The 24,103-nt window shown below is 44.0% G+C and overlaps 1 protein-coding gene across 1 annotated transcript in view; it reads left to right on the plus strand.

The window, feature by feature from the left end:
- Positions 1-18,713, plus strand: part of aasdh (aminoadipate-semialdehyde dehydrogenase) — a 70,920-nt gene extending 52,207 nt beyond the window's left edge. Inside the window, exons 9-14 of the mRNA XM_038791134.1 lie at positions 2,753-2,868; positions 5,055-5,907; positions 14,095-14,258; positions 15,508-15,633; positions 16,148-16,279; positions 17,244-18,713. Of these exons, the coding sequence (XP_038647062.1) occupies positions 2,753-2,868; positions 5,055-5,907; positions 14,095-14,258; positions 15,508-15,633; positions 16,148-16,279; positions 17,244-17,669 (1,817 nt within the window). The 3' untranslated portion in view covers positions 17,670-18,713. The remainder of the gene's footprint in view (positions 1-2,752; positions 2,869-5,054; positions 5,908-14,094; positions 14,259-15,507; positions 15,634-16,147; positions 16,280-17,243) is intronic.
- Positions 18,714-24,103: the final 5,390 nt, after the last annotated feature.

Raw genomic sequence — 24,103 nt, forward strand, 5'->3', positions numbered from 1 at the left:
CCAGTAAAGAGGCTAATTGGTCCATCATAGGTTTTCTGGAACAATTTAAAACTAACTCTTCTGGCTTATCCTATCTCTTTACCTCTGTAATCTTCCTCTGCTTCAAATATCTTTCCATTTGTCTTACAAGAAACAGTCACAATCTGTCTTTGTACAAAGGGTTGCTACAAGACATACACAATACAGGCGTCACACATATTTTGTTCATATTTATTTGTTCTTTGCTTTTATCTTCTATGTCCCATCTATAAAATCCAAAATAATGAGAGACTGGGGCTTTTCTTTGTTTTTTTGTACGCTTACAATTTCACTTTCAAAGAATTATATGATTGAACTCCCAAATTTCTTTGCTCATTCATTGTGACTTCCGTTGAGTATATATTCCCAAAGGAAATTTTTAAATGTTTATGGGGGAAAATAAATTGTCTTTCTTTAGAATAAAATTTCTTGCACGAGTGTATACTCTTTGCCCACTTTGTTATAGTCAAGCTACTTAATACTTTTCTTTTTCATTTTTGATTATAGATTTTGTACTTTTACAAAAATATACTCTGCAGTTTCAGTTTTGACTCAAATTACATTTTACCAAAAAAAATCGACCTCATTATAATGCATCACGAAAAGGATGCAGCCTACATAATATTTCCCACATAACCCCAAACTAATGGAAAAACCTTTGGTAATTGTTGCTTTAAATATTGTAAAATTTCACTTGATAGGATTATGCATGTACCACTAGGAATGAAATGAATAATGGCAGGTTACCTACCATTCCACTTTTTGTAAACCCAGGCTTAATCTAAGGAAACCAGGTCTATCAGTACATTTCTGAACCTTCTTTGTTCCATATTGACCAGCTTGTCCATCTGGTCCCACCAGACACACTTTCTTATTCTGCTTGCAAGAAATCCCCCAAAAAAGCTTCAAGTATTATTATCTTTTGTGCTAGTAAACATCTGTGTTTGAAGCCTTTCTTAAATCCAACCCCTTTATCTAGATCCTGATTAGGCACTTCCATTCTCAAAAATGTCTACAGTTTGCTCAGTCAGAAACTAATGTAATTTTGTCATGTAATGGTTTGTTGAATTCAGTACTTATTAAAGGTGTAATTTTCCTTTGAATTACAAAAGAAAATGTGAAACATTTACTTTCACTAAGTTTATTTTATAGCTTCCTCCTTTTCATAGAGTCAACAGAGTTTTACAGCATGGAAAGAGACCCTTCTGCCCACACCTTCTGTGGTATTTCAAGTGCTCATCTAAATACTTAAAAGTTGTGAGGGTTCCTATCTCTACCACCCTTTCAGATAGTGACTTCCAGATTCCAACCATCCTCTGGGTGAAAATGTTTTTCCTCAGATCTCCTCTGACCCCACTTCCCAATAACTTAAATCTATGCCCCCTGGCTATTGCCCCCAACTAAGGGGAAAGGTATCTTCCTGTCCACCCTGTCTATGTCCCCTCATTTTTATACACCTCAATAGGGACGGCACGGTAGCACAGTGGTTAACACTATTGTTTCACAGCGTCAGGGACCTGGGTTCGATTCCCAGCTTGGGTCACTGTCTGTGTGGAGTCTGCATGTTCTTCCCGTGCCTGCGTGGGTTTTCTCCTCATGCTCCGGTTTCCTCCCACAAATCCCGACAGATTAGCTTTTTAGATGAATTGGACATTCTGAATTCTCCCTCAGTGTACCTGAACAGGCACTGTAGTGTGGCGACGAGGGGATTTTCACAGTAACTTATTGCAGTGTTAATGTAAGCTCACTTGTGACACTAAGAAAGATTATTATTAAAAAATCAGGTCCCCCCTCAGCCTTCGCTGCTCTAGGTAAAATAACCCCAGCCTATCTAGTCTCTCTTAATAGCTGAAACGATCCAGCCAAGGCAACATCCAGGTGAATCTCCTCTGCACCCTCTCCAGTGCAATCGCCACCTTCCTATAGTGTGGTGACCAGAATTGTACACAGTGCTCCAGCTGGGGCCTAACCAGTGTTTTATACGTCTCCAACATAACCCCCCTGCTCTTATATTCAATGTCTCAGTAAATAACGGCAAGAATCCTAAGGGCCTTCTTAACCACCTTATCTAATTGTCCTGCTGACTTTATAGAATCTCTACAGTGCAGAAGGAGACCATTTGGCCCATCGAGCCTGCACTGATCCTTTGAAAGAGTACCCTACCTAGGCCCAGTGTCCATCATAACACCCCCTAACCTGTGCATCACTGGACAGTAAGAAGCACTTTTATCTCGACCAATCTACCTAATCTGCACATTTTAGACTGTGGAAGGAAACCGGAGCACCCTGTCAGGGAACCTACGCAGACAAGGAAAGAATGTGCAAACTCCACACAGACAGTTACCCAAGTCATAATGGAACCCAAGCTCCTGGCATGTGAGTAAGCATTGCTAACCACTGCTGCCATACCGCTCTAAGATCTGTGACCATGCACACCAAGGTCACTTTGCTCTGGACTTCCTGGGGTCTGACCATTCATTGTACATTCCCTTGCCTTGTTAGTGGCCATCTCACTTGCATAAAAATATATCGGTGCATCTGTTTTATTTATTCTATTATTATGTTAAAAGTTCTATTAGTACCTAACATGTGCAAATTAGATTATTTCAAAGTAATGCTCACCAACTATGACACTGCAATAATTTTTTCTTCATAGTTTTTTGTTGTGGACCATTAAATTGATATTGGGTCAGTTGAAATATACGCACACATTTGCATTACTTGTTATAACTAGGCAAAATAGATCAAACAACTTTGATTCAGACATATCAAGAACAGACGAGGACAAAGCATCCAAACCGCCTCTTTAGAAAGAAAGAACTTTGGGAAGGTATTCATCAGCTTTGGAAGGTAAAATTTTTATGATTTTATTATTGGCTGGATCACTTCTTTACTCCTATATAAATTAATTATGAATAACTGCTAAAACAGGGAATAGAAGGTTAGCAGTCATCAGATTCTTTCATTATCTATTATTATTAAAGGAACAGAAGAAGGCCATTCAGCTCTTTATGCCTTTTTCGCCTTGCAGTGAGATCAATTGATTGATTTATTGTCACGTGTACTGAAGTACAGTGAAAAGTATTTTTCTGCGGCCAAGGGAACTTACACAATATGTACACAGTAGGCAAAAAGAATAATCAACAAAGTACACTGACAAATAGTTACTGGTTACAGTGCGCAACGAGGGCCAAACAAAGCAGACAATGCAAGATTGTATTACTCGTGTGTCCTAACCTCGTCAAGCTGCCTTTCCTCCACATCTCTTGATATCCTTAGCCAGCAAAAGTCTACTTACGCATTAATTATCTGGTACAATGCAAAGAACAAAGAAAATTACAGCACAGGAACAGGCCCTTCGGCCCTCCCAGCCTGCGCCGATCCAGATATGCAGGTTATGTTAATTCAAGAGCGCAGTCTACAATTAACAGTTGTTGGAGTGTAGTTCCAACAACACTCAAGAAACTCAACATCATGCAGGAAAAAGCAGCCCGCTGATTGTTACCCAATCCACCACCTCCAATGTCCGCTTCCTCCACAACCGATGCACGCAGTGTGTACCATCTACAGAATGCACTGCAGCAACTCACCAGGCTCCTTCGACTGCACCTTTCAAACCTTTGCCATGTAGAATGACAAGGGCAGCAGATGCATGGGGACGCCACCACCTCCCAAGTTCCCCTCTAAACCACATACCATCCTGACTTTGAACTGTATCGCCGTTCCTTCATTGTCACAGGGTCAAAATCCTCAAACTCTCTCCCCAACAGCACTGTTGGTGTACCGACACCACATGATTGAAGCGGTTAAAGAAAACAGCTCATCACCGCCTTCTCAAGGACAATTGGTGATGGGCAATTGAAATGCTGATCTAGCCAGCGATGCCCACATCCCGTGAAAGAATTTTAAAAAATCTACATTCTTTTCTTTAACCTGAACAGTATTTCAGCTAATTAAGGATAACTTGCTTTAAAGAATTTGGCGACTGCCTATCCTCATTTCTCTGGTACAATGCAGTGACATCTAGTGCTCTCTACATGCAACTACACAACAGCATTGCTTTGTTGTAAAGTATTTGACACACTAAAATGTAAAGCCAGAATAAATTCACAAATTGTGAGTGAAAATATTCAAATAATATTGCAAATACAAATGCTGTCATTAGGTATATTAGAAGTATAATATTCATTGATCAGTTAAAAGAATATTACTAAATCACCTGTAAAGCAATTCAGTGAATTCTATTCAGTTTAATAAACCTTCAGAGAGTGAAGAAAATCTGTCTCCGTATGAAAGAGACGATCTTAATAAGCAATTGAAAACTAACCTTGAAAATTTTTTTATTTAATTGAATCATTAAAAAGAAGCTGACTTGCACCATTTGGCAAATATATATCTCTGAGAACCCGAGGGAGATGTATGTGTGATGCTATCGCATTTTTGGTTCAGGAGTTATGATTAAACATTAATCTTTAGAAGTGTAGAGAATCAGAATTACATATTTGATTAGCCTTAGCTTTGCTAAAATATAAGAACCATTTTTCGGTAAATATAACCTCAAACCTAAAGCCGGACTAAAATTGTCCAGCGCATCTGTTGTATATACTGTACCAATCATAAAGTTTCCCTAGTTAAGTTTCTTGAAATTCATGAGTATTGTGAAAAATGTGACCTTTCAGGGAAATATTTAACAGCAGTATTCAATGCCATTGTCCCTCAATCAAAAGAACCAGCATGGACAACATATATTTATCTTGTGATCTATTAATGTTAAAAATCCATTAATAGAAATTGTACTGATCATTTGGGGATACACATAACTAGATATATACATTTTTTAAAAACGTAAGTTTATAAAAAAACTTATTTTATAGATTATATAATCATTTCATCAAGGAATTCTATCATAAATTGAATCAATACCGAATGAATGTCATAACATGTCTTTAATGTGTCTGATTTTTGCTTTCTGGCATAAGGCGAGTAGAGTTAACAGGCAGCCCTTTTAGTTTCTTTATGCAAGTATATGTTTGCAGGTTACACTCAATCTTCCAGAAGACATGCCAGATGCCTCTGAAAATAGTATGTTCCTGTACAGTGGAGGAGATTCCCTGAAAGCTTTGAAATTTGCAGAAGAAATTGAGATACTTTTAGGACAAAAAGTATTTGGACTTACTGAAGTTATTTTAAATAGTTCTCTTCTGGACATTTACCATCATATAAACAATGCCGTAATCTGTGAAGCTACGATTAAGGAGGAACTTGATGATAAAAATGACAGAAAAATGAAAAGAAAATGGATTAAAAATGAAAGTGCAGGGTCTCAACCAAAGCGGATTGAGCAGTGGCACTCAACAGCAACTTTTGCTAACATTACTACTGTAAGTAGGGGGAGTCAGATCACCAAACTAAACACTACTATGAGTTGTGAAAATTGTGCAAATAGTCCTGATATACAAGAAGTAAAAAAGTTGATGGATGATGAATCGAATGGAAAAGAAAAAAATGTGTCTGAAAATGTGACTGCAAATATGTCATTAAGTGAAGAGAAAGTGCCAATTAAGAATAACAATTGTGAATTATTTGTAACCAAATTAGTAAAACAACCACGCAATGACGGAAGGTTCATTCCGGAAGATCTTGTTGCTAATTACAGAACAGTATCGTTGAAGATCAGATGGAAATCTGACACCATAAAATGTGTTGATGCATCTCCTCTAGTGGTATCAGAGGATAATGGCTCAGATGAAACGGTGTACATTGGATCACACTCACATAGGATGCAGGCTATTGATGTGCTTTCTGGAAAGATAAAATGGGAGAGGATTCTTGGAGATCGGATTGAATCATCTGCATGTATGTCCAGATGTGGAGCCTTCATTATTGTAGGTATGAAACCATATTTTTGTTTCTACGGTTACATTGTAATAACCTGGATATATAACTGGAGCAAGCAACTGAATTTGACTGTAGGGTCTAGAATCTAAGTTGAATTAGCATGCCTAGAAATCAGAATTCCCAAACACAAAAGTGATATTAATGTCACCTAAAAGATTTTGAGAAAACTCATTGATGACTACATTGCAGCAGGGAATAATATTACGTTGCAGCATATCTCACATACTTTGTGTTGCTTCTCGGCTCTGATCTTCGAACATAGGAGAAACAACTGAAACAACATATAGCAGCAAGTTTTTCTAATGATGGACGAACCTCGGCATACTTGATTTGCTACTTCCTTTATTAGGATACTCCAAATACTAAATTGCCATGAAATTCAATATAGTCTGAAAATGAGTACGGGCATCACGAAGTGTGATTAACCCACACCCTTTCCATCTGATGCAAGCAGAAATGACCTGCTTGATGCATTCAGCCTGCTTATTGCCATGATTATAATGTGCACGTGGCACTGAACGGGCTGTTGAATAACTGCACATGATGGTGAGAGGATAGATTTTGTCTATATGTGAGTGACCCTTGATAAGAAACTGATTTCCCACCCCTGCCTTATAAGCTGCTGGTGCAGTGGATCGATGCAGAATAAAGGCATCAAGACTGCCATCAGGATACAGAATGATAACTGCATGATGTGCGCAGTGTGGGCACGCATCAGCTGGATGCTGAGGAATTTGAATTTTTTTAAAGAAATATTTTTATTCTCCTTTTTCACATTTTCTCCCGAATTTAAACCCACCAGCAATAACCAATAATCAGCAACAAATATGTCAAACCCCATAACAATAACAATGATCCCATCCTCCCACCAACCGCCAAACATCAGCCCGCATGTTCACATAAACAAATGACAAAAAGGAATCAGGGATTACCCATAGTCACCCTTAATACACACAGCCCCCCCAACCCTCCCACCCATCCCCCCCAACTAATGTTCGATGTTATCCAGTTCTTGAAAGTGCATAATGAATAATGCCCATGACTTGTAGAATCCCTCCGTCCTTCCCCTCAGTTCAAACTTAACCTTCTCAAGGGTCAAGTATTCCAACAGGTCCCCCCGCCACGCCAGGGCACAAGATGCTCTCCAACCTATCAGGATCCGACTTCTGGTGATCAACGAGGCGAAGGCTACGATATCTGCCTCCGCACCCGTTTCCAACCCTGGCTGATCGAACACTCCGAATATGGCCTCCTGGGGACCCGGGTCCAGTTTCACGTGCACCACCTTGGAAGTTACCCTAAAAATCTCCTTCCAGTACCCCCCCCCCCCCCCCCCCCCCCCCACCGCGCGCAATGCTCACACACATCTTCTATTCCTTCAAAGGATCGGCTCATCCTCGCCTTCGTGAGGTGTGCTCGTATACCACCTTCAGCTGTATCAGCCCCAACCTCGCACATGAGGTGGAGGCATTTACTCTCCGGAGCACCTCCTCTATTACCTCTCCCAACGCTTCCTCCCACTTTGCTTTGATCCCTTCCAGTGGTGCCTTATCCTCTTCCAAAATAGCTCCATACACCACTGGCACTACCCCCTTCTCCAGTCCCCTTGTCGTCAGCACCTCCTCCAGAAATGTGGAGGCCGGTTCCACCGGGAAGCTCTGTATCTCCGACCTGGCAAAATCTCGAACCTGCATGGATCTAAACATTTCTCCCTGCTCCAGCCCATACTTCACTTCCAGCTCCCTCAATCCTGCAAACCAACCCTGAAGAAACAAATCATTTAGCGTCTTAATCTCCTTCTCTTCCCATTTCCGAAAACTTCCATCCCTCCTCCCTGGCTCAAATCTGTGGTTCTCCCGAATCGGCATTTCCCTTGACCCTGCCCCCAACCCGAAGTGTTGGCGAAACTGCCTTCAGATTTTCAATGAAGCTATTATAACCGGACTCCCCAGTATTTCCCCAGAGCTATCGGGAGCGGCGCTGTTGCTAGTGCTGTCAGTCCCGACCCCCTGCACAAACTCTCCTCCATTCTGACCCACTGGGAATCAACCCCTCTGACCCAGCTCTGCACCTTCTCCACATTCGCCGCCCAGTAGTAATACATCAGGCTTGGGAGACCCAAACCCCCTGCCTGCCTTCCCCTCTGTAGCAGCACCTTTCTCACTCTGGCCACCTTCCCTCCCCATATGAACGAGGTAATCCTTCCCTCAATCTCCCTGAAAAAGCCTTTGGCAGGAAAATCAGTAGGCATTGAAAAATACATAATGATCGCGGCAACACATTCATTTTAACCGCCTGCACCCAACCCGCCAGTGACAGAGGGAGACCATCCCACCGTGCCAGATCGGCTTTCACTCTCCCCACCAAACTAGTGATACTGTACCTGCGAAGCCTCCCCCACTCCCGGGCAACCTGCATCCCCAGATACCTAAAGTGAGACCCTGCCCTACGGAATGGCAGCCCCCTCACCCCTGCCCCCACCCCCGGTCAAGACACCACAAAATACTCGCTCTTGTCCAGGTTCAACCTGTACCCTGAGAAAGACCCAAATACTCGCAGTAGCTCCAATATTCCCCCTATCGACACACTCGGTTCCGACACATATAGCAGCAAGTCTTCGGCATATAAGGACTCCCTATGCTTTATCCCACCCCGCAATATTCCTTTCCATGCTCCCGAACTTCCTAATGCGATGGCCAATGGCTCAATCGCAAGTGCAAACAGCAGGAGGGACATAGGACATCCCTGCCTTGTCCCACGGTGCAGAGAAAAGTATCTCGTGCTGATGTTGTTTGTGCGCACACTCGCCTTCGGCTCCTTATATAATAGCTTTACCCAGTTCACAAATCCTGGTCCAATCCCAAACTGCTCCAGAACTGCCGTCAGGTACCCCCATTCTACCCGGTCAAACGCCTTCTCGGCATCCAATGCCACAACCACCTCTGTTTCCTTCCCTTCCGCCACAGCATTCAAAACCCTCCTAATGTTCGAAAAAAGCTGCCTCCCTCTCACGAACCCCATCTGATCCTCACCTATCACCTTCGGGAGGCACCCCTCCAGCCTACCCGCCAGTACCTTCGCCAGTAGTTTTGCGTCCACATTCAGAAGTGATATGGGCCTATACGACCCACACTCCGTCAGATCCTTATCTTTTTTTAGCAACAGTGAAATCGATGCCTGTCCCAAGGTTTGTGGCAACACCCCCTTCCCTATCGCCTCTTCAAACATCCCCACCATCAGGGGTGCCAGCTTATCCTTGAATTTTTTATAATATTCCACCGGAAACCCATCCGGCCCTGCCACCTTCCCAGACTGCATCCTCCCAATCGCATCCTTTATCTCCTGCTCTACTATTCCTTCTTCTAATGTAGCCCTGTTCCCCACCCCTAGCCTCGGGTACTCCAACCAATCTAGAAATTCCTGCATCTCACGGTCTCCCCCGGGTGGCTCTGACCTGTACAACCTCTTTCTCTGCACCCCTTTCTCATCTCAGTTGGCGCACCGCCGTCCTGGTGGACAGAAGGTTGAAGCTCGCCTGTAGTTCCTTCCTATTTTCCAGCTTCGCTGGACCCCATCTTCTGCATGACTCCTATCTACCTCCAACATCTCATCTATTACCCTCTGCTGCTCCAACCTCTCCTCTTTGTCCACCCTGGCCTTAAACAAAATTACTTCACCTCTCACCACCGCCTTTAGAGCCTCCCAGACAATTGCCTTCCACACCTCACCCGTACAGTTGAAATCTACATATTCCTTAATGACCGTTTCAATTTTCTCACAGAACAATTGGTTCCCCAAAAGCCCCACATCCAGTTTCCACACCGGCCTCTGCGCTACCCCCTTCTCCAGTACCATATCCACCCAAAGCGGAGCATGATCTGACACTGCAATTGCAGAGTATTCCGACCCCTTACCCCAGCCAGCAAAGTCTTCCCCAACACAAAAAAGGTCGATCCGCGAGTATACCTTATGGACTGCTGAGAAAAACGAATACTCCCATTCCCTCAGGTGCAGAAACCTCCAAGGGTCCACCCCTGCCATTTCCACCATTATCCCAGCCAGCGCCTTTGCTCCCCCCCCCGATGGGACCAGCGAGTGGGGCCGTGATCTGTCCAACCTTGGCTTCTGCACCAAGTTCCAGCCCCCCCAAACAATCAGTTTGTGTGTGTACAAGTCGGGGATGGCCCTGAACACCTTCTTTGCGAATCCCACATCGTCCCAATTGGGGCCACATACACTTAACTGCGCCACTAACCTCCCCTCCAGCGCTCCTGTCACAATCACATATCTACCCCCCTGATCTGCCACCACCATTCTTCATCTGGAAGCGAACCCTTTTGCCGACCATTACAGCTATCCCTCAAGCCCTTCCGTCAAATCCAGAGTGAAACACGTGACTAACCCAGCTCTTTTTAAATCTTACCTGGTCCTTCACCCTCAAGTGAGTCTCCTGCAGCATTGCCACATCGGCTTTCAAACTTTTAAGATGCGCAAGCACCCTTGACCGGTCCTCCTAACCCTCTCACATTCCACATGACTATCCTAACTGGGGGTCTCTCACCCCCCCCCCCCACACCCTTCTTATCCACCATCATCATACCACTGGGCCCTGCCCCATAAGCCTGACACCCCCCTCCTCCCCCAAGAACCCCCCCTACATTTCCTATGAGCCAGCTTTAGTTAGCTAGCGCGGGTGGCTCCCCTGCCAAGATATCTCGTCCCCTCCCACCAAGCCCCAGAGCAAGAAAAAACAAAAACAATGATCCAAACCATACAATTCACTAAAATAAGATATAACCGTTGCAACACAGAACGCCAATCAACCCAACCATTAACTTGAACTCTATAACAATGTAAAGAGAAGTAAATTACAATACACATCAATAAACAGAAAGCTGTAGCATTTATACATTTTCCAGCTCCCCAATCACAGTCCACAGTCTCTCTTCCAGCTCTGCTCCTCACATCTGTCCCAAGCCTTCTGCCCTCACGAACGCCTCAGCCGCCTCCGCTGTCTTGAAATAAAAGTCTTTGGCCTCCTACATTACCCTCGGCTTCACCGGGTATACCATACCAAATCGCACTCCCGTTTTGAACAGTGCCACTTTCTCTCGCCCAAGCGCCGCTCGTCTTTTTGCCAACTCCACCGTCAAGTCCTGGTAGATCCGAACTCCGGCACCATCCCACTGCACCTCGCGCTTTGCCCAGCTTAACACCTTCTCCTTCATGCAATACTTATGGAAGCAGATAATTACTGCTCTTGGCGGCTTGTTCACTTTGGGGTTTGGCCTTAATGACCGATGACCTCGGTTTAGCTCGTACTGGGAGGGGTTCTCACCCTCCCCCATCAGCTCCGCCAACTTCTTAGCGAAGTACTCTGTTGGCCTTGGGCCCTCTGTCCTTTCGGGAAGCCCACAATTCTCAAATTGTGCCGTCTCGAGCGGTTCTCCAAATCCTCGTTTTGCTCGGAGTCCTCTGTTGACCTCCACCACCCTCCGCAGCTCGTCCCTCATCGAGGTGAGCTGGTCGCTGTGCTGTGTCACGGCCTCCTCCACTTCCTTTATCTTCTCGCCCTGCTCTCTCACCTCGGCTGATGTCTTTGCCACAGCTACCCTCACTGGGGCGATTGCCTCCTCCACCATTGGTTTCAATGCGGCCGTCGTCTCCTTCCTCAAGTCCTCCAAGTGCCTCGCAAACTGTTTTTCCAGCTTTACCGCCATCACCTCGGTCATCTTCTCCACCGTAAGTAGTGCGGCCCCACCATGCTGTTCGGCCTCCGCCATCCTGTCAGCACCTTTGCTAGTCTTCGCATTCAGCGGCGAGCCCGCGTTTCCTCCCTTCTTCGACGCTGCTTTTCGCAACCTTTAACGGCGTATTGTTTTTCCTGGGTTTTTTTTCTTTCCCCTTTTCCGCCCTTCACCCTCCTGCCCTTCAATCCGTTTTTTCCTTTGAAAAACAGTCAATTTTTCAAAAGGGGGGGTGGGGGAAAAAAAAACTTTCACCAAACTTATTTAAAACTTCTTCTTCCTCTTCTTTTTTGCATCCCTCCAGACTTTCCCTGGGACTGGACTTCAACTTTCTTAGCACGCTCTAGGTGGGAGCCATCCGACGTGGGACATCTCTTCTATATCCTGCCCTGGCTTCGGGCCTGCCGCCTCGGCCCCCCGCTTGGCTCCGCTGCTCTGCCCTTCGAGCGCATGCTGGGCCCGACACCTTGGCACCCGACATCCGCGCGGGGTTCTTCGCCGGTTTTCTGGTGTCTGCAGTGTGACCTGCACCGTGGACATTTGAAATCCTGGTGAAACTGTATGCTGGTTCCACCTGCTTCTCTGTGGAAGAGGAAAATACAATGTATTCCACTTTCTTTTTGCAGACAGCATTTCGTGACCTCCCTTATCCCACAGTGGATGAAAAGCTGAAAAATATAGCAGACATAGATTGTGGCAATGATCACCTTTACAGCCACTGATGATGCCGAGCTTTGAAATTGCAGGTCTGCCTACAGCAGGTGGCAGAATTTAATCAAACCCTCCTTGGTGAAACAGAGATATTGCATATACTGTTCCTCGCTGAGGTTGTGATTGGCAAATTGTTCCCTGAAGACCCTAGGTGGTTATGGCCTCCTGCAGAGAGCCGTTTTCACCCGTGCTCATCCTTTCTGAGTACCTTGTCCTCCTCTTTGTTGCTTCAGCTCATTCTCGCTGCAGGTTTAGGAGCATCAAAATTACAGCACCCATGACAAATTGTCAGCAGAGCCCTAGAACTGTGAATCTTCATCACACGCAACCCCATTTCCAGTAGACATTGATTCCAGTAGACATTGAAAACTGCAAGCAGCACCACAAAACCTGCAAACACTTCTAACAACTTAGCAAGAGCTAGTCAAAATCAACCTGAAAGTAGTTAATGATTCCTTTGCAAAGCATTGAAGTTGCCAGTGGCGGGTGGGAGGGATTGACCTGTGCGAGGTAAAGGGAGTGCATTAGCTGGGGCATAAGATTGAAAATGGCACCGCTTAAGAGTCAAATGTGCATTAGACATTAATGTCGCAATCTGCCTTCTCTGCATATTTCTGGTGCATACTTCTAGCAACTGCTCTCGTCACCTATACCCAAAGTAGCATCTGGTGTGGATTGCAGAAGAAGTATTCATGTGGCATGGAAATGTTTTGGACCCAAAATCGTACCTGCAGCACTGGAAATAGGTGCTACCCAGACAAATTTTGCAGCCATTGTTTTTCAAGCTAGTTTCAAGTATTAAAAGAAGGGCAGTTTCAGGATGCCAAAATACATTGAACCTCCACTGAGCCTCCTTTCCTCTTTTCTCCACCTTCTCCTATGTTTTTAAAGACCCTTCCCTTGCACAACTCTCCCCTTCCTCCTCCTCTCTCATCTCCCTTCCTCCTTTCATCTCTCCCACCTTGGTTCAGTTCCCTCCCAGCCAATACTTGATCTGCAAATTGCACATAATCTTGACACCTCCGAAGGAAGCGGGGAGGCAGTGAGGCATATAATAAAGCAAAAAGATGGGGATTGTTGAGCCCACCACCTTCCCAACTCCCTGCAATTCAGTCAGGGGTGGGCATTGTTGAGGGCAGCCTCTCCCTGCATTTGCCAATTAACCACCTCATCCCACCACAACTGGTACTCTACCAGTATCAGAGGCCTTAGGCCATGGGGAGAGGCTACCGAGCAAACGCTGGGGGTCTGGATCTTCACCCTTAAAGGAACAAAACTCTGATGCCAGACATATAATTGCCTGATGGGCATGGATTTACATCGCAGCCCCAGGGAATGGATGTGATGGGGTTGCCCCTGGCTTTTGGGCCTGCCGTTAGGACTGCCACTGCCACATGAAGCACCACAGGAGATCATTACATTATCCCATTAAAAAACAAATATTGTTCTTCTACAGCCCCTTTCACATCCTCAGAAGGTCCTAAAACCACCCCACTGGATTTGGTGTGTTAAATTTTGTTTAATAATTCTCCTGTGAAATATCTGAAGATATTTTACTCCATTAAATGAGCTAAATAAATGCAAATTGCTGTTGATATAAAACCCAGTATTAATGGTTTCATAAACTTGTCACAACACAATTATTTAAATTGTCATCCCCTGTATATAAATTCTTTATAAAGTCTTAGTGATAATTATATTGTGTGTTTGTTTTATCCAGGTTGTTATGATGGTTCCATCTGTGTGCTAAGAAATAATAATGGGGAAACATATTGGATTTTTTGGACTGGGAATTCCGTTAAAAGTTCTCCAGTTATGGATCCTGACCTAGGACTGGTCTTTGTTGGATCACATGACCAATATGTCTACGCTTTGGACATTCTTGTAAGAATTTCATCTGTTCTGCTTTATTAGCTGTTCAAAAATCTGGGTTTTTCGACAACTTATTTTTGGGGGAAAACACACTTTACAAATTTCATTTTCTTTGTCCGAAATGTTTGATAGTTCATTATGTAACAAATTGGTTAAAATGTATTCTCGCAAATTCTCTACACAACAACTTACAACCTTTAACATAGTTAAAAGGTCCCAAAGCATTTCTGAGGATCATTGCCAAAGAAAATTTGACATCATGCCACGTAAGGAAGAGAGCAGCCAGCCAATGTTTGATCCAAGAGGTAGGTTTAGGGGCGGCATGTGGCGCAGTGGTTAGCAGTGGGGTTTGAACTCAAGAATATGAATTTTTAATTTGAGGGATTGCTGAACCACAAGCAAAAGGCCGATAGTTAATAATAATAATCTTTATTAGTCACAAGTAGGCTTATACTAACACTGCAATGAAGTTACTGTGAAAATCCCCTCGTCGCCACACACCTGGACAGGTTAACTGAGGGAGATTTCAGAATGTCCAATTCACCTAACAGCATGTCTTTCGGGACTTTTGCGGGAGGAAACGGAGCACCCGGAAGAAACCATGCAGACACAGAGAACGTGCAGATTCCGTACAGAAAGTGACCCAATCCAGGAATCGAATCCGTGTCCCTGGTGCTGTGAAGCAACAATGCTAACTGCTGTGCTACCGTGAAGGGGACTTGGGTTAAATCAGGATACAACAAACAGATATTTGAATGGGCTGAAGTTTACAGAGGTTGGAAGATGGGAGGTTAGTCAGTAGAGTATGAGAGTGATTGAGTCTGAAGGTAACAAAATTATGCTGAGGGTTTCAGCAGCGAATGGGCTGAGGATTGGGCGGTGGCAGGCAGTACAACAGAGGTGGAGCTGTATACAGTACATCTAATCTTGGATGGCATTAATCTGCCAAATAATATAATTTACTGCTCAGAGCAGGGTTGCAATAGACATAAATTCAAATCTTGTGACTGTGGGACGAGATTGTGATTAGAGACATTCAGGAACTTTTGTCTGCTAAATTTAAGCATGACCCAGTCTGCCTGATAGTATTCTAGTGGCCAACCGTATCAAAATCCTAAAACTGAACTGTTACTGTATTGTATGATTTATGTAATCAATTATACAGTCCATTCATTATTGCCCTAAGGTTGCAAAATCCAATAGTTTTCCATATCATAACCAAAATTCTTTACTTTTATAATTGGGTTTTTTCTGTGCATAGGATAAAGTGTGTGTCTGGAAATTGCACTGTGGAGGAGGTGCTGTGTTCTCAACTCCTTGCTTAAATAAATCACCACGAATACTTTATGTAGCAACCCTGGGAGAATCGTTGGTAGCTGTCAATCCAGTAAGTGACTAATAAGTAATAAATGATGTGTGTGCCACATTTTCTGTGAACATCATAATTACTTGTCAAATAGTACAAATTATATGAGATACACTGTATATAAATGCAAGTTATATTGTATTAGACTGTATAAATAATTAATGTCATTCACAATGTGGCAAGTTAAACTATGATTTGAATTTATACCATTTATTTTGAACATTTTATGCTTGCAAAGGAATGCGATTTAACAAGAAAAAAACTGATTTTTTAAGAATTCATTTATGGGATGTGGGCGTCGCTGGTTAGGCCAGCATTTATTGCCCATCCCTAGATGCCCTTCAGAAGGTCTATCAAAGTCTTTAAATAAATAACTATTCTTCAATGTTGAGAAGCATGAAAAAGGATAAGAGATACTAGAGATGTTTACATCTTTAAAAAGTTAAATGGATTTAGATCTATCTATCTGATTATTTTACAACAGTTTAATGAACATGGACAAGAAACAGCATTTAGATTTTTTAAATTATTGCAGGACACTGGAAGTATAGTTTGGAAACGATCCTGTGGCAAGCCTTTATTTTCTTCACCGAGGTGTACTTCGCAGAGTGTATACATTGGTTGTGTTGCTGGAAGTCTGCAATGTTTTAGTCATAATGGTGATCAGGTACAATTTCGAATTGACATTTAAGTACCTAAGAAGTATTTTAACTTAGTATCTGTAAGTTTATCACATTTTATGAAAATATTTAAAATAAATTTCAATGATCCTTTGTGGTGCCAGGTAATTTTGATTCAGATGTATTTAATTTGTATGACAATTCTAAAGTGTATTCGTTCTCATTGTTAGGAATATGCATCGGTGAATTTGTAGATCATTCTAAATTAATTTACTTAGGTGGTGGCATTGGTTGTAGTACTTCTCCCTCTGAGTTGAAAGGTTGTGGATGTGAACCCCACTCCAAGCATTTGAATCCATAACCTAAGCTGACACTTCAGTGCATTATTGAAGAAACATGGCACCTGCCTGTTCTCTCATATAGATATAAGATTCAGTGACAGTTATCAAAGCAAAGCAGGAGAGGCCTTGAGGTATCCTAACCAACACTTATCCCTCATCCAATCTTAACGTAAAAAATATTTGGACATCTCTTAGGCATTTGAGACTTTGCGTTGCGCTGCATTTGACTACAAAGTAACAATTACTGCACATCAAAATTAATTGTCTTTGCAGCAGCCTGAGGTCCTAGAATTCCTAAGGGGCAGAAGGAGGCCCTTTGGCCCATCGAGTCTGCACCGACTCTCTGAAAGAGCATCCCACCCAGTCCCACTCCCCATCCCCATAACCCCACCTAACCTGCATATCCCTGAACACGAAGGGGTAATTGAGCATGGCCAATCCACCTAACCTGCACATCTTTGAACTGTGGGAGGAAACCGGAGCACCCGGAGGAAACCCACGCAGACACAGGGAGAACGTGCAGTCTCCGCACAAACAGTGACCCGAGGGTGGAATTGAACCCAGGTCCCTGGCGCTCTGGGCAGCAGCACTAACCACTGTGCCACGAGGATGTAATATGTTATATAAATGCAAGTTTATTCTTTTCTTTAACATGGTTACCGATTTTTAGCTTTGGCAGTTTTCAACTGGAGGACCGATCTTTTCTTCCCCATGCATCTGCAGTTTTACTGCAACAGATCAGAAAATAATCTGTGGATCTCATGACTGTTTTGTGTATTGCTTGGATGAAGATGGAAATCTAGTGTGGAAGTTTGAAACCAGCAAACAAGTATATGCAGTTCCATTTGTTTTTGCCAACTATGATCTTGATAACAGAACATTAGTAGCTGTGATCTCTACAGATGGAAACTTATGGATCTTGGCTGCTGCAACAGGAGAATTGGTTACTTCATATTCCCTTCCAGGCGCAGTATTCTCTTCACCAGTCTTGTGGAAAAAAACACTTATTGTAGGCTGTAGAAATAACTATGTCTATTGTTTGGAAATGTCTGCACTAGAACAAAAAGCACAAATGGCCTTGAGTGAAGGTAAGTAGCTTCCTAAATAATTAATTACATCTTTTGTATGAGTTCACGGAATGATTAATTTTATATATTTATTCATTGTAATCATCCGAGTGCAGGCATTGGCAGTCCTTGAGCTAGTGCTGCTTTAAGAGGTACGGGAAGTTTATATCTAACTCCAAATACTTAACCAGAATCACACTGGAAAGGATGTCAGTAACTAACTTTTTCACAAAAATGTGAAAAGTTTGGAACTACCAAGCCAGGTTTTTATTGGTTTGGAAACAATCCTCATAGCTCTGTGAAGGTCAGAAGGCTTATCGGTCATGGATGAAAGTTAAATTTGCTACATAAAAGAAGGAAAGCAACATCTGTATTAAATCAAAATGCAGTGAGTGCATCTTTTAATGAAGAGTGCATCTTTTAATGATTTGTGAGATCTGACCTGATGAGACTATTATTTTATCTCAGCAATGCTATGTTGAGTTCTTAAGACAGTTAATTTCACACCAGGGTGCCATTATCAAATATGGTATCAGTAAGTAAACATTTCTAACTAGCCATCAGCTTTGAAGACTGAACTGGCTCCATATTCTTTGGCTGGGATTGCACATGTCTGTTCATTCAGTGCCTTCTTCTGATTGTAAGAGAGATTTATGCAGATCTTATCAGGTGTCTGTTTTGATCTTTTACTTTTGAAGATAAAGCTGTTCAGCTTCCAATATTGTTGATTATAATCGTGTTGATCTAGCATTCTTGAGTATGGGACAGACTTGATGAACTAGCTGGCAATTATTATGTTCATATGAAGTTCTAAGGATGCTGCTGCAAAATAAATGATCTTGATTATTGTAGACTCACAAAAGTCAGGTAAAGATCTGAATAACTGACGGGGAACTAGCGGTCTTTGAAACAGAGCTCATGTTAATGCTAAACTAAAATGTACAACAGTTTAAAAATTGAAACCAGACAGAATTCAGTATGTTGGTGATTGGTACCGCACTATCGTAAAATAATCTCGCAAAACATTTAAACTATTTGTATGCAAATAAATAAGAATTATTTTGTGTATTTTTTATTTGCATTGGATCATATCAAATTTATATTTTCCCAAAGAATTTCAGCAGAATACAGATCATTTACATCAAGTAGAATAGTTTATATTTAAGTTAATCATGATTATAGTCAATTTTTAGCCTGAAAACATAATGAAGAACTAGTCAAGCTATTAAAGTAGTTTTGAAGCTGGTAAGCTGTGACTTGTGTCCCCGAAGCCCATCCAGCATGCAATGCATAAATCAGAATGCGATGGAACACTTCACTGGGCTAGATAAGTACAGCTGCATCAACATTCCGAAGGCGCAACACCACTCAGGTCAAAGCAGTCTGTTGATTGGCAGATCATCCAGCCTTAAACCATCCTATCCACCACTCCATCAGCAGCAAACCATGGCTGTGATGTGTGCAACCTAAAGCATGCACTGCTACACTTGGCAGGGCATCTTTGGTAGCACCTCTCAAACAAGTGACCTCCATTAAGCCCACTAGATGCATGGGAACACCATCGACTCTAAATCCATCACCAAGTCACACACCATTCCAAATTCGACGTATATTACAATTCCTTTGTTGTCCTTGGGTCAGAATCCTAGAACTCCCTTTCTAACAGCATCGTGAATCGTTCACTAGAACTTCAGGTGGCGGTGATGTGCTGAGTGGAAGCACATCAGGTGGCTCTCCTCCGCATCAGACTCAAAATGGTGAATGTTTTGAGATTTTGTGGCCCAAAAAGCCATCCAAAACTCTCCCAAACCCAGACGGGGAGAACAACAACCAAGTGGGGAGGAAGATGCTGGCAAATGGCAGTTTAAAGAGCTGATGAGAAGGCTGAAGCGGCGGGAAGGGGCATCACCAACAGGCAGACGGACCAGCGGACCCACGAGATGCTGTGGAAGCCCCGGCGAACCAGGAGCGCGGAAGACCGGCAACCCGAACGGCGGAACAGGAGCGAACTGCGACGTCTACCGTCACATCAGGGGACGGATGGAAGAGTTTCCTAAAAAAGAAACTTGCCATAAGGGTGGCGATTACAATGGAGTTCCAGGAGGTGGTGATGGAGGCGATGGCCTCCCTCCAGCGCTCGATAGACGCCTTGAGGAAGACGATGGAGGCCCTGGAAAGGATGAACCTGGAACATAGAACATAGAACATTACAGCGCAGTACAGGCCCTTCGGCCCACGATGTTGCGCCGTCCTGTGAAACCCCTCTAAAGTCCCTCTACACTATTCCCTTATTGTCCATATGCCTATCCAATGACCATTTGAATGCGTTTAGTGTTGGCGAGTCCACTACTGTTGCAGGCAGGGCATTCCACGCCCTTACTACTCTCTGAGTAAAGAACCTACCTCTGACATCTGTCCTATATCTATCTCCCCTCAATTTAAAGCTATGTCCCCTCGTGCTGGACATCACCATCCGAGGAAAAAGGCTCTCACTGACCACCCTATCTAATCCTCTGATCATCTTGTATGCCTCAATTAAGTCACCTCTTAACCTTCTTCTCTCTAACGAAAACAGCCTCAAGTCCTTCAGCCTTTCCTCATATGATCTTCCCTCCATACCAGGCAACATTCTTGGAAATCTGCTCTGTACACTTTCCAATGCTTCCACATCCTTCCTTTAATGTGGCGACCAGAACTGCACACAATACTCCAAATGCGGCCGCACCAGAGTTTTGTACAACTGCAACATGACCTCATGGCTCCGAAACTCAATTCCTCTACCAATAAAAGCTAACACACCGTACGCCTTCTTAACAACCCTCTCAACCTGGGTGGCAACTTTCAGGGATCGATGGACATGGACACCGAGATCTCTCTGCTCGTCCACACTACCAAGAATCTTACCATTAGCCCAGTACTCTGCCTTTCTGTTATTCCTTCCAAAATGAAGCACCTCACACTTTTCTGCATTAAACTCCATTTGCCACCTGTCAGCCCAGCTCTGCAGCTTATCTATGTCCCTCTGTAACTTGTAACATCCTTCTGCACTGTCCACAACTCCACCGACTTTAGTGTCATCTGCAAATTTACTCACCCATCCTTCTACGCCCTCCTCCAGGTCATTTATAAAAATGACAAACAGCAACGGCCCCAAAACAGATCCTTGTGGCACACCACTAATAACTGGACACCAGTCAGAGCATTTCCCATCAACCACCACTCTTTGTCTTCTATCAGCTAGCTAATATCTGATCCAAACTGCTAAATCACCCTGAATCCCATGCCTCTGTATTTTCTGCAAGAGCCTACCGTGGGGAACCTTATCAAACGCTTTACTGAAATCCATATACACCACATCAACTGCTTTACCCTCATCCACCTGTTTGGTCACCTTCTCGAAGAACTCAATGAGGTTTGTGAGGCATGACCTACCCTTCACAAAACCATGTTGACTATCTCTAATCAAATTATTCCTTTGCAGATGATTATATATCCTATCTCTTATAAACCTTTCCAAGACTTCCCACAACAGAAGTAAGGCTCACTGGCCTATAGTTACCGGGGTTATCTCTACTCCACCTCTTGTACAAGGGGACAACATTTGCTATCCTCCAATCCTCTGGCACTATTCCTGTAGACAAAGATGACTTAAAGATCAAAGCCAAAGGCTCAGCAATCTCCTCCCTAGCTTCCCAGAGAATCCTAGGATAAATCCCATCCGGCCCAGGGGACTTATCTATTTTCACACTTTCCAGAATCGCTAACACCTCCTCCTTATGAACCTCAAGCCCTTCTAGTCCAGTAGCCTGCATCTCAGTATTCTCCTCGACAACTTTGTCTTTTTCCTGTGTGAATACTGACGAAAAATACTCATTTAGCACCTCTCCTATCTCCTCGGACTCTACGCACAACTTCCCACTACTGTCCTTGACTGGCCCTACTCTTACCTTAGTCATTCTTTTATTCCTGACATACCTATCGAAAGCTTTAGGGTTATCCTTGATCCTACCTGCCAAAGACTTCTCATGTCCTTGCTTGGCTCTTCTTAGCTCTCTCTTTAGAGCCTTCCTAGCAAACTTGTAACTCTCAAGCGACCCAACTGAACCATCACGTCTCATCTTCACATAAGCCTCCTTCCTCTTGACAAGTGATTCAACTGCTTTAGTAACCCATGGTTCCCTCACTCGACCACTTCCTCCCTGCCTAACAGGTACATATTTATCAAGGACACGCAGTAGCTGTTCCTTGAGCATGTTCCACATTTCCATTGTGTTCATCCCCTGCAGTTTTCCTCTCCAGGCGATGCATCCTAAGTCTTGCCTCATCGCATCATAATTGCCTTTCCCCCAGCAATAACTCTTGCTCTGCGGTTTATACCTATCCCTTTCCATCGCTAAAGTAAACGTAATCGAATTGTGGTCACTATCACCAAAATGCTCACCTACCTCCAAATCTAACACCTGTCCTGGTTCATTACCCAGTACCAAATCCAATATGGCCTCGCCTCTTGTTGGCCTATCTACATACTGCATCAGGAAACCCTCCTGCACACATTGGACAAAAACGGATCCATCTAAAGTACTCGAACTATAGTGTTTCCAGTCAATATTTGGAAAGTTAAAGTCCCCCATAACAACTACCCTGTTATTTTCGCTCCTATCCAGAATCATCTTTACAATCCTTTCCTCTACATCTCTGGAACTTTTCGGAGGCCTATAGAAAAGCCCTAACAGGGTGACCTCTCCTTTCCTGTTTCTTAACTCAGCCCATACTACCTCAGTATTCGAGTCCTCATCAAATGTCCTCTCAGCCACCGTAATACTGTCCTTGACTAACAATGCCACCCCTCCCCCTCTCTTACCACCTTCCCTGAACTTACTGAAATATCTAAACCCCGGCACCTGCAACAACCATTCCTCGCCCTGCTCTATCCATGTCTCCGAAATGGCCATAACATCGAAGTCCCAGGTACTAACCCATGCCGCAAGCTCACCCACCTTATTCCGGATGCTCCTGGCATTGAAGTAGACGCACTTTAGACCACCTTCCTTCCTGCCGGTACACTCCTGCAACTTTGAAACCTTACTCATGACCTCACTACTCTCAGCTTCTTGTGTACTGGAGCTACAATTCAGGTTCCCAATCCCCTGCTGAACTAGTTTAAACCCTCCCGAAGAGCATTAGCAAACCTCCCCCCGAGGATATTAGTACCCCTCTGGTCCAGGTGTAGACCATCCCGTTTGTAGAGGTCCCACCTACCCCAAAATGAGCCCCAATTGTCCAGGAATCTGAAACCCTCCCTCCTGCACCATCCCTGCAGCCACGTGTTCAACTGCTCTCTCTCCCTATTCCTTGACTCGCTAGCACGTGGCACGGGTAACAGCCCAGAGATAATAACTCTGTTTGTTCTAGCTCTTAAGTTTCCACCCTAGCTCACTGAATTCCTGCCTTACATCCCTATCCCTTTTCCTACCTATGTCGTTGGTACCTATGTGGACCACGACTTGGGGCTGCTCCCCCTCCCCCTTAAGGATCCCGAAAACACGATCTGAGACATCGCGGACCCTGGCACCCGGGAGGCAACACACCAACCGCGAGTCCCTCTCGTTCCCACAGAATCTCCTATCTATCCCCTAACTATGGAGTCTCCAATGACCTGGAAAAGGCATAATCGGATCAGAAGGACAGGATCGTGGCTTTGGAGGCTGAGGTGAAGAGGTTGATAGAGGCCCAGGGGAACTTGAAGGGGAAGGTCGAGGACCAGGAAAACCGGTCCCAACGGCAAAATGTCCATATCATGGGCTTACCAGAGGACATTGAGGGAAGGAACCAAAAACTGCATCGCCCACATGCTTGCCAACCTAGTCGGGAGAGACAGCTTCGCCAGCCCTCCAGAACTCAAATGGGCACACAGGTCACTCCAGCCAAAACCCAAAACTTGGGAGCAGCTGAGAGCGCTAATCGCAAAGTTGCACCTGTGCCAGGCCCAGGAAAAGATCTTGAGGTGGGCCCAACAAACAAAGTTGTGCTCATGGGAAGGACATAGAATCAGGCTTTAACAGGACATTGGGGCGGACCTTGCAAAAAAGAGGGGCGAGTTTAACATTGTAAAATCTTTGCTCTAGAAGAATGGGGTGAGGTTGGGCATGCTGTTCCCGGCCAGACTCTGGGTTATGTACCAGGGGAAGGAACACTATTTTGGAACCCCGGCGGAGGCCGACGAATTTGTAAAAGCGAACAATCTGGAGAGAGAACAAATGCGACTGCGGGGGAAAAAGGAGCGCAAGCGTGTTATGGGAGAGGTGTTTTCAGAACCCCAAAATGTATCATGGAGTTCAACCAACCCCCACCTTTAATGGATTGTTGCTTTTGAAGCACACGGCTTGTTCCCCAGGTGTAGTATTACAATTATGGACACGTGGTTTTTAAAACAAAACAATGTTTATTCCATGAACTCAAATTA

The sequence above is a fragment of the Scyliorhinus canicula genome, chromosome 3 (genome assembly GCF_902713615.1).
Source record: "Scyliorhinus canicula chromosome 3, sScyCan1.1, whole genome shotgun sequence".
Lineage (NCBI taxonomy): Eukaryota > Metazoa > Chordata > Chondrichthyes > Carcharhiniformes > Scyliorhinidae > Scyliorhinus > Scyliorhinus canicula.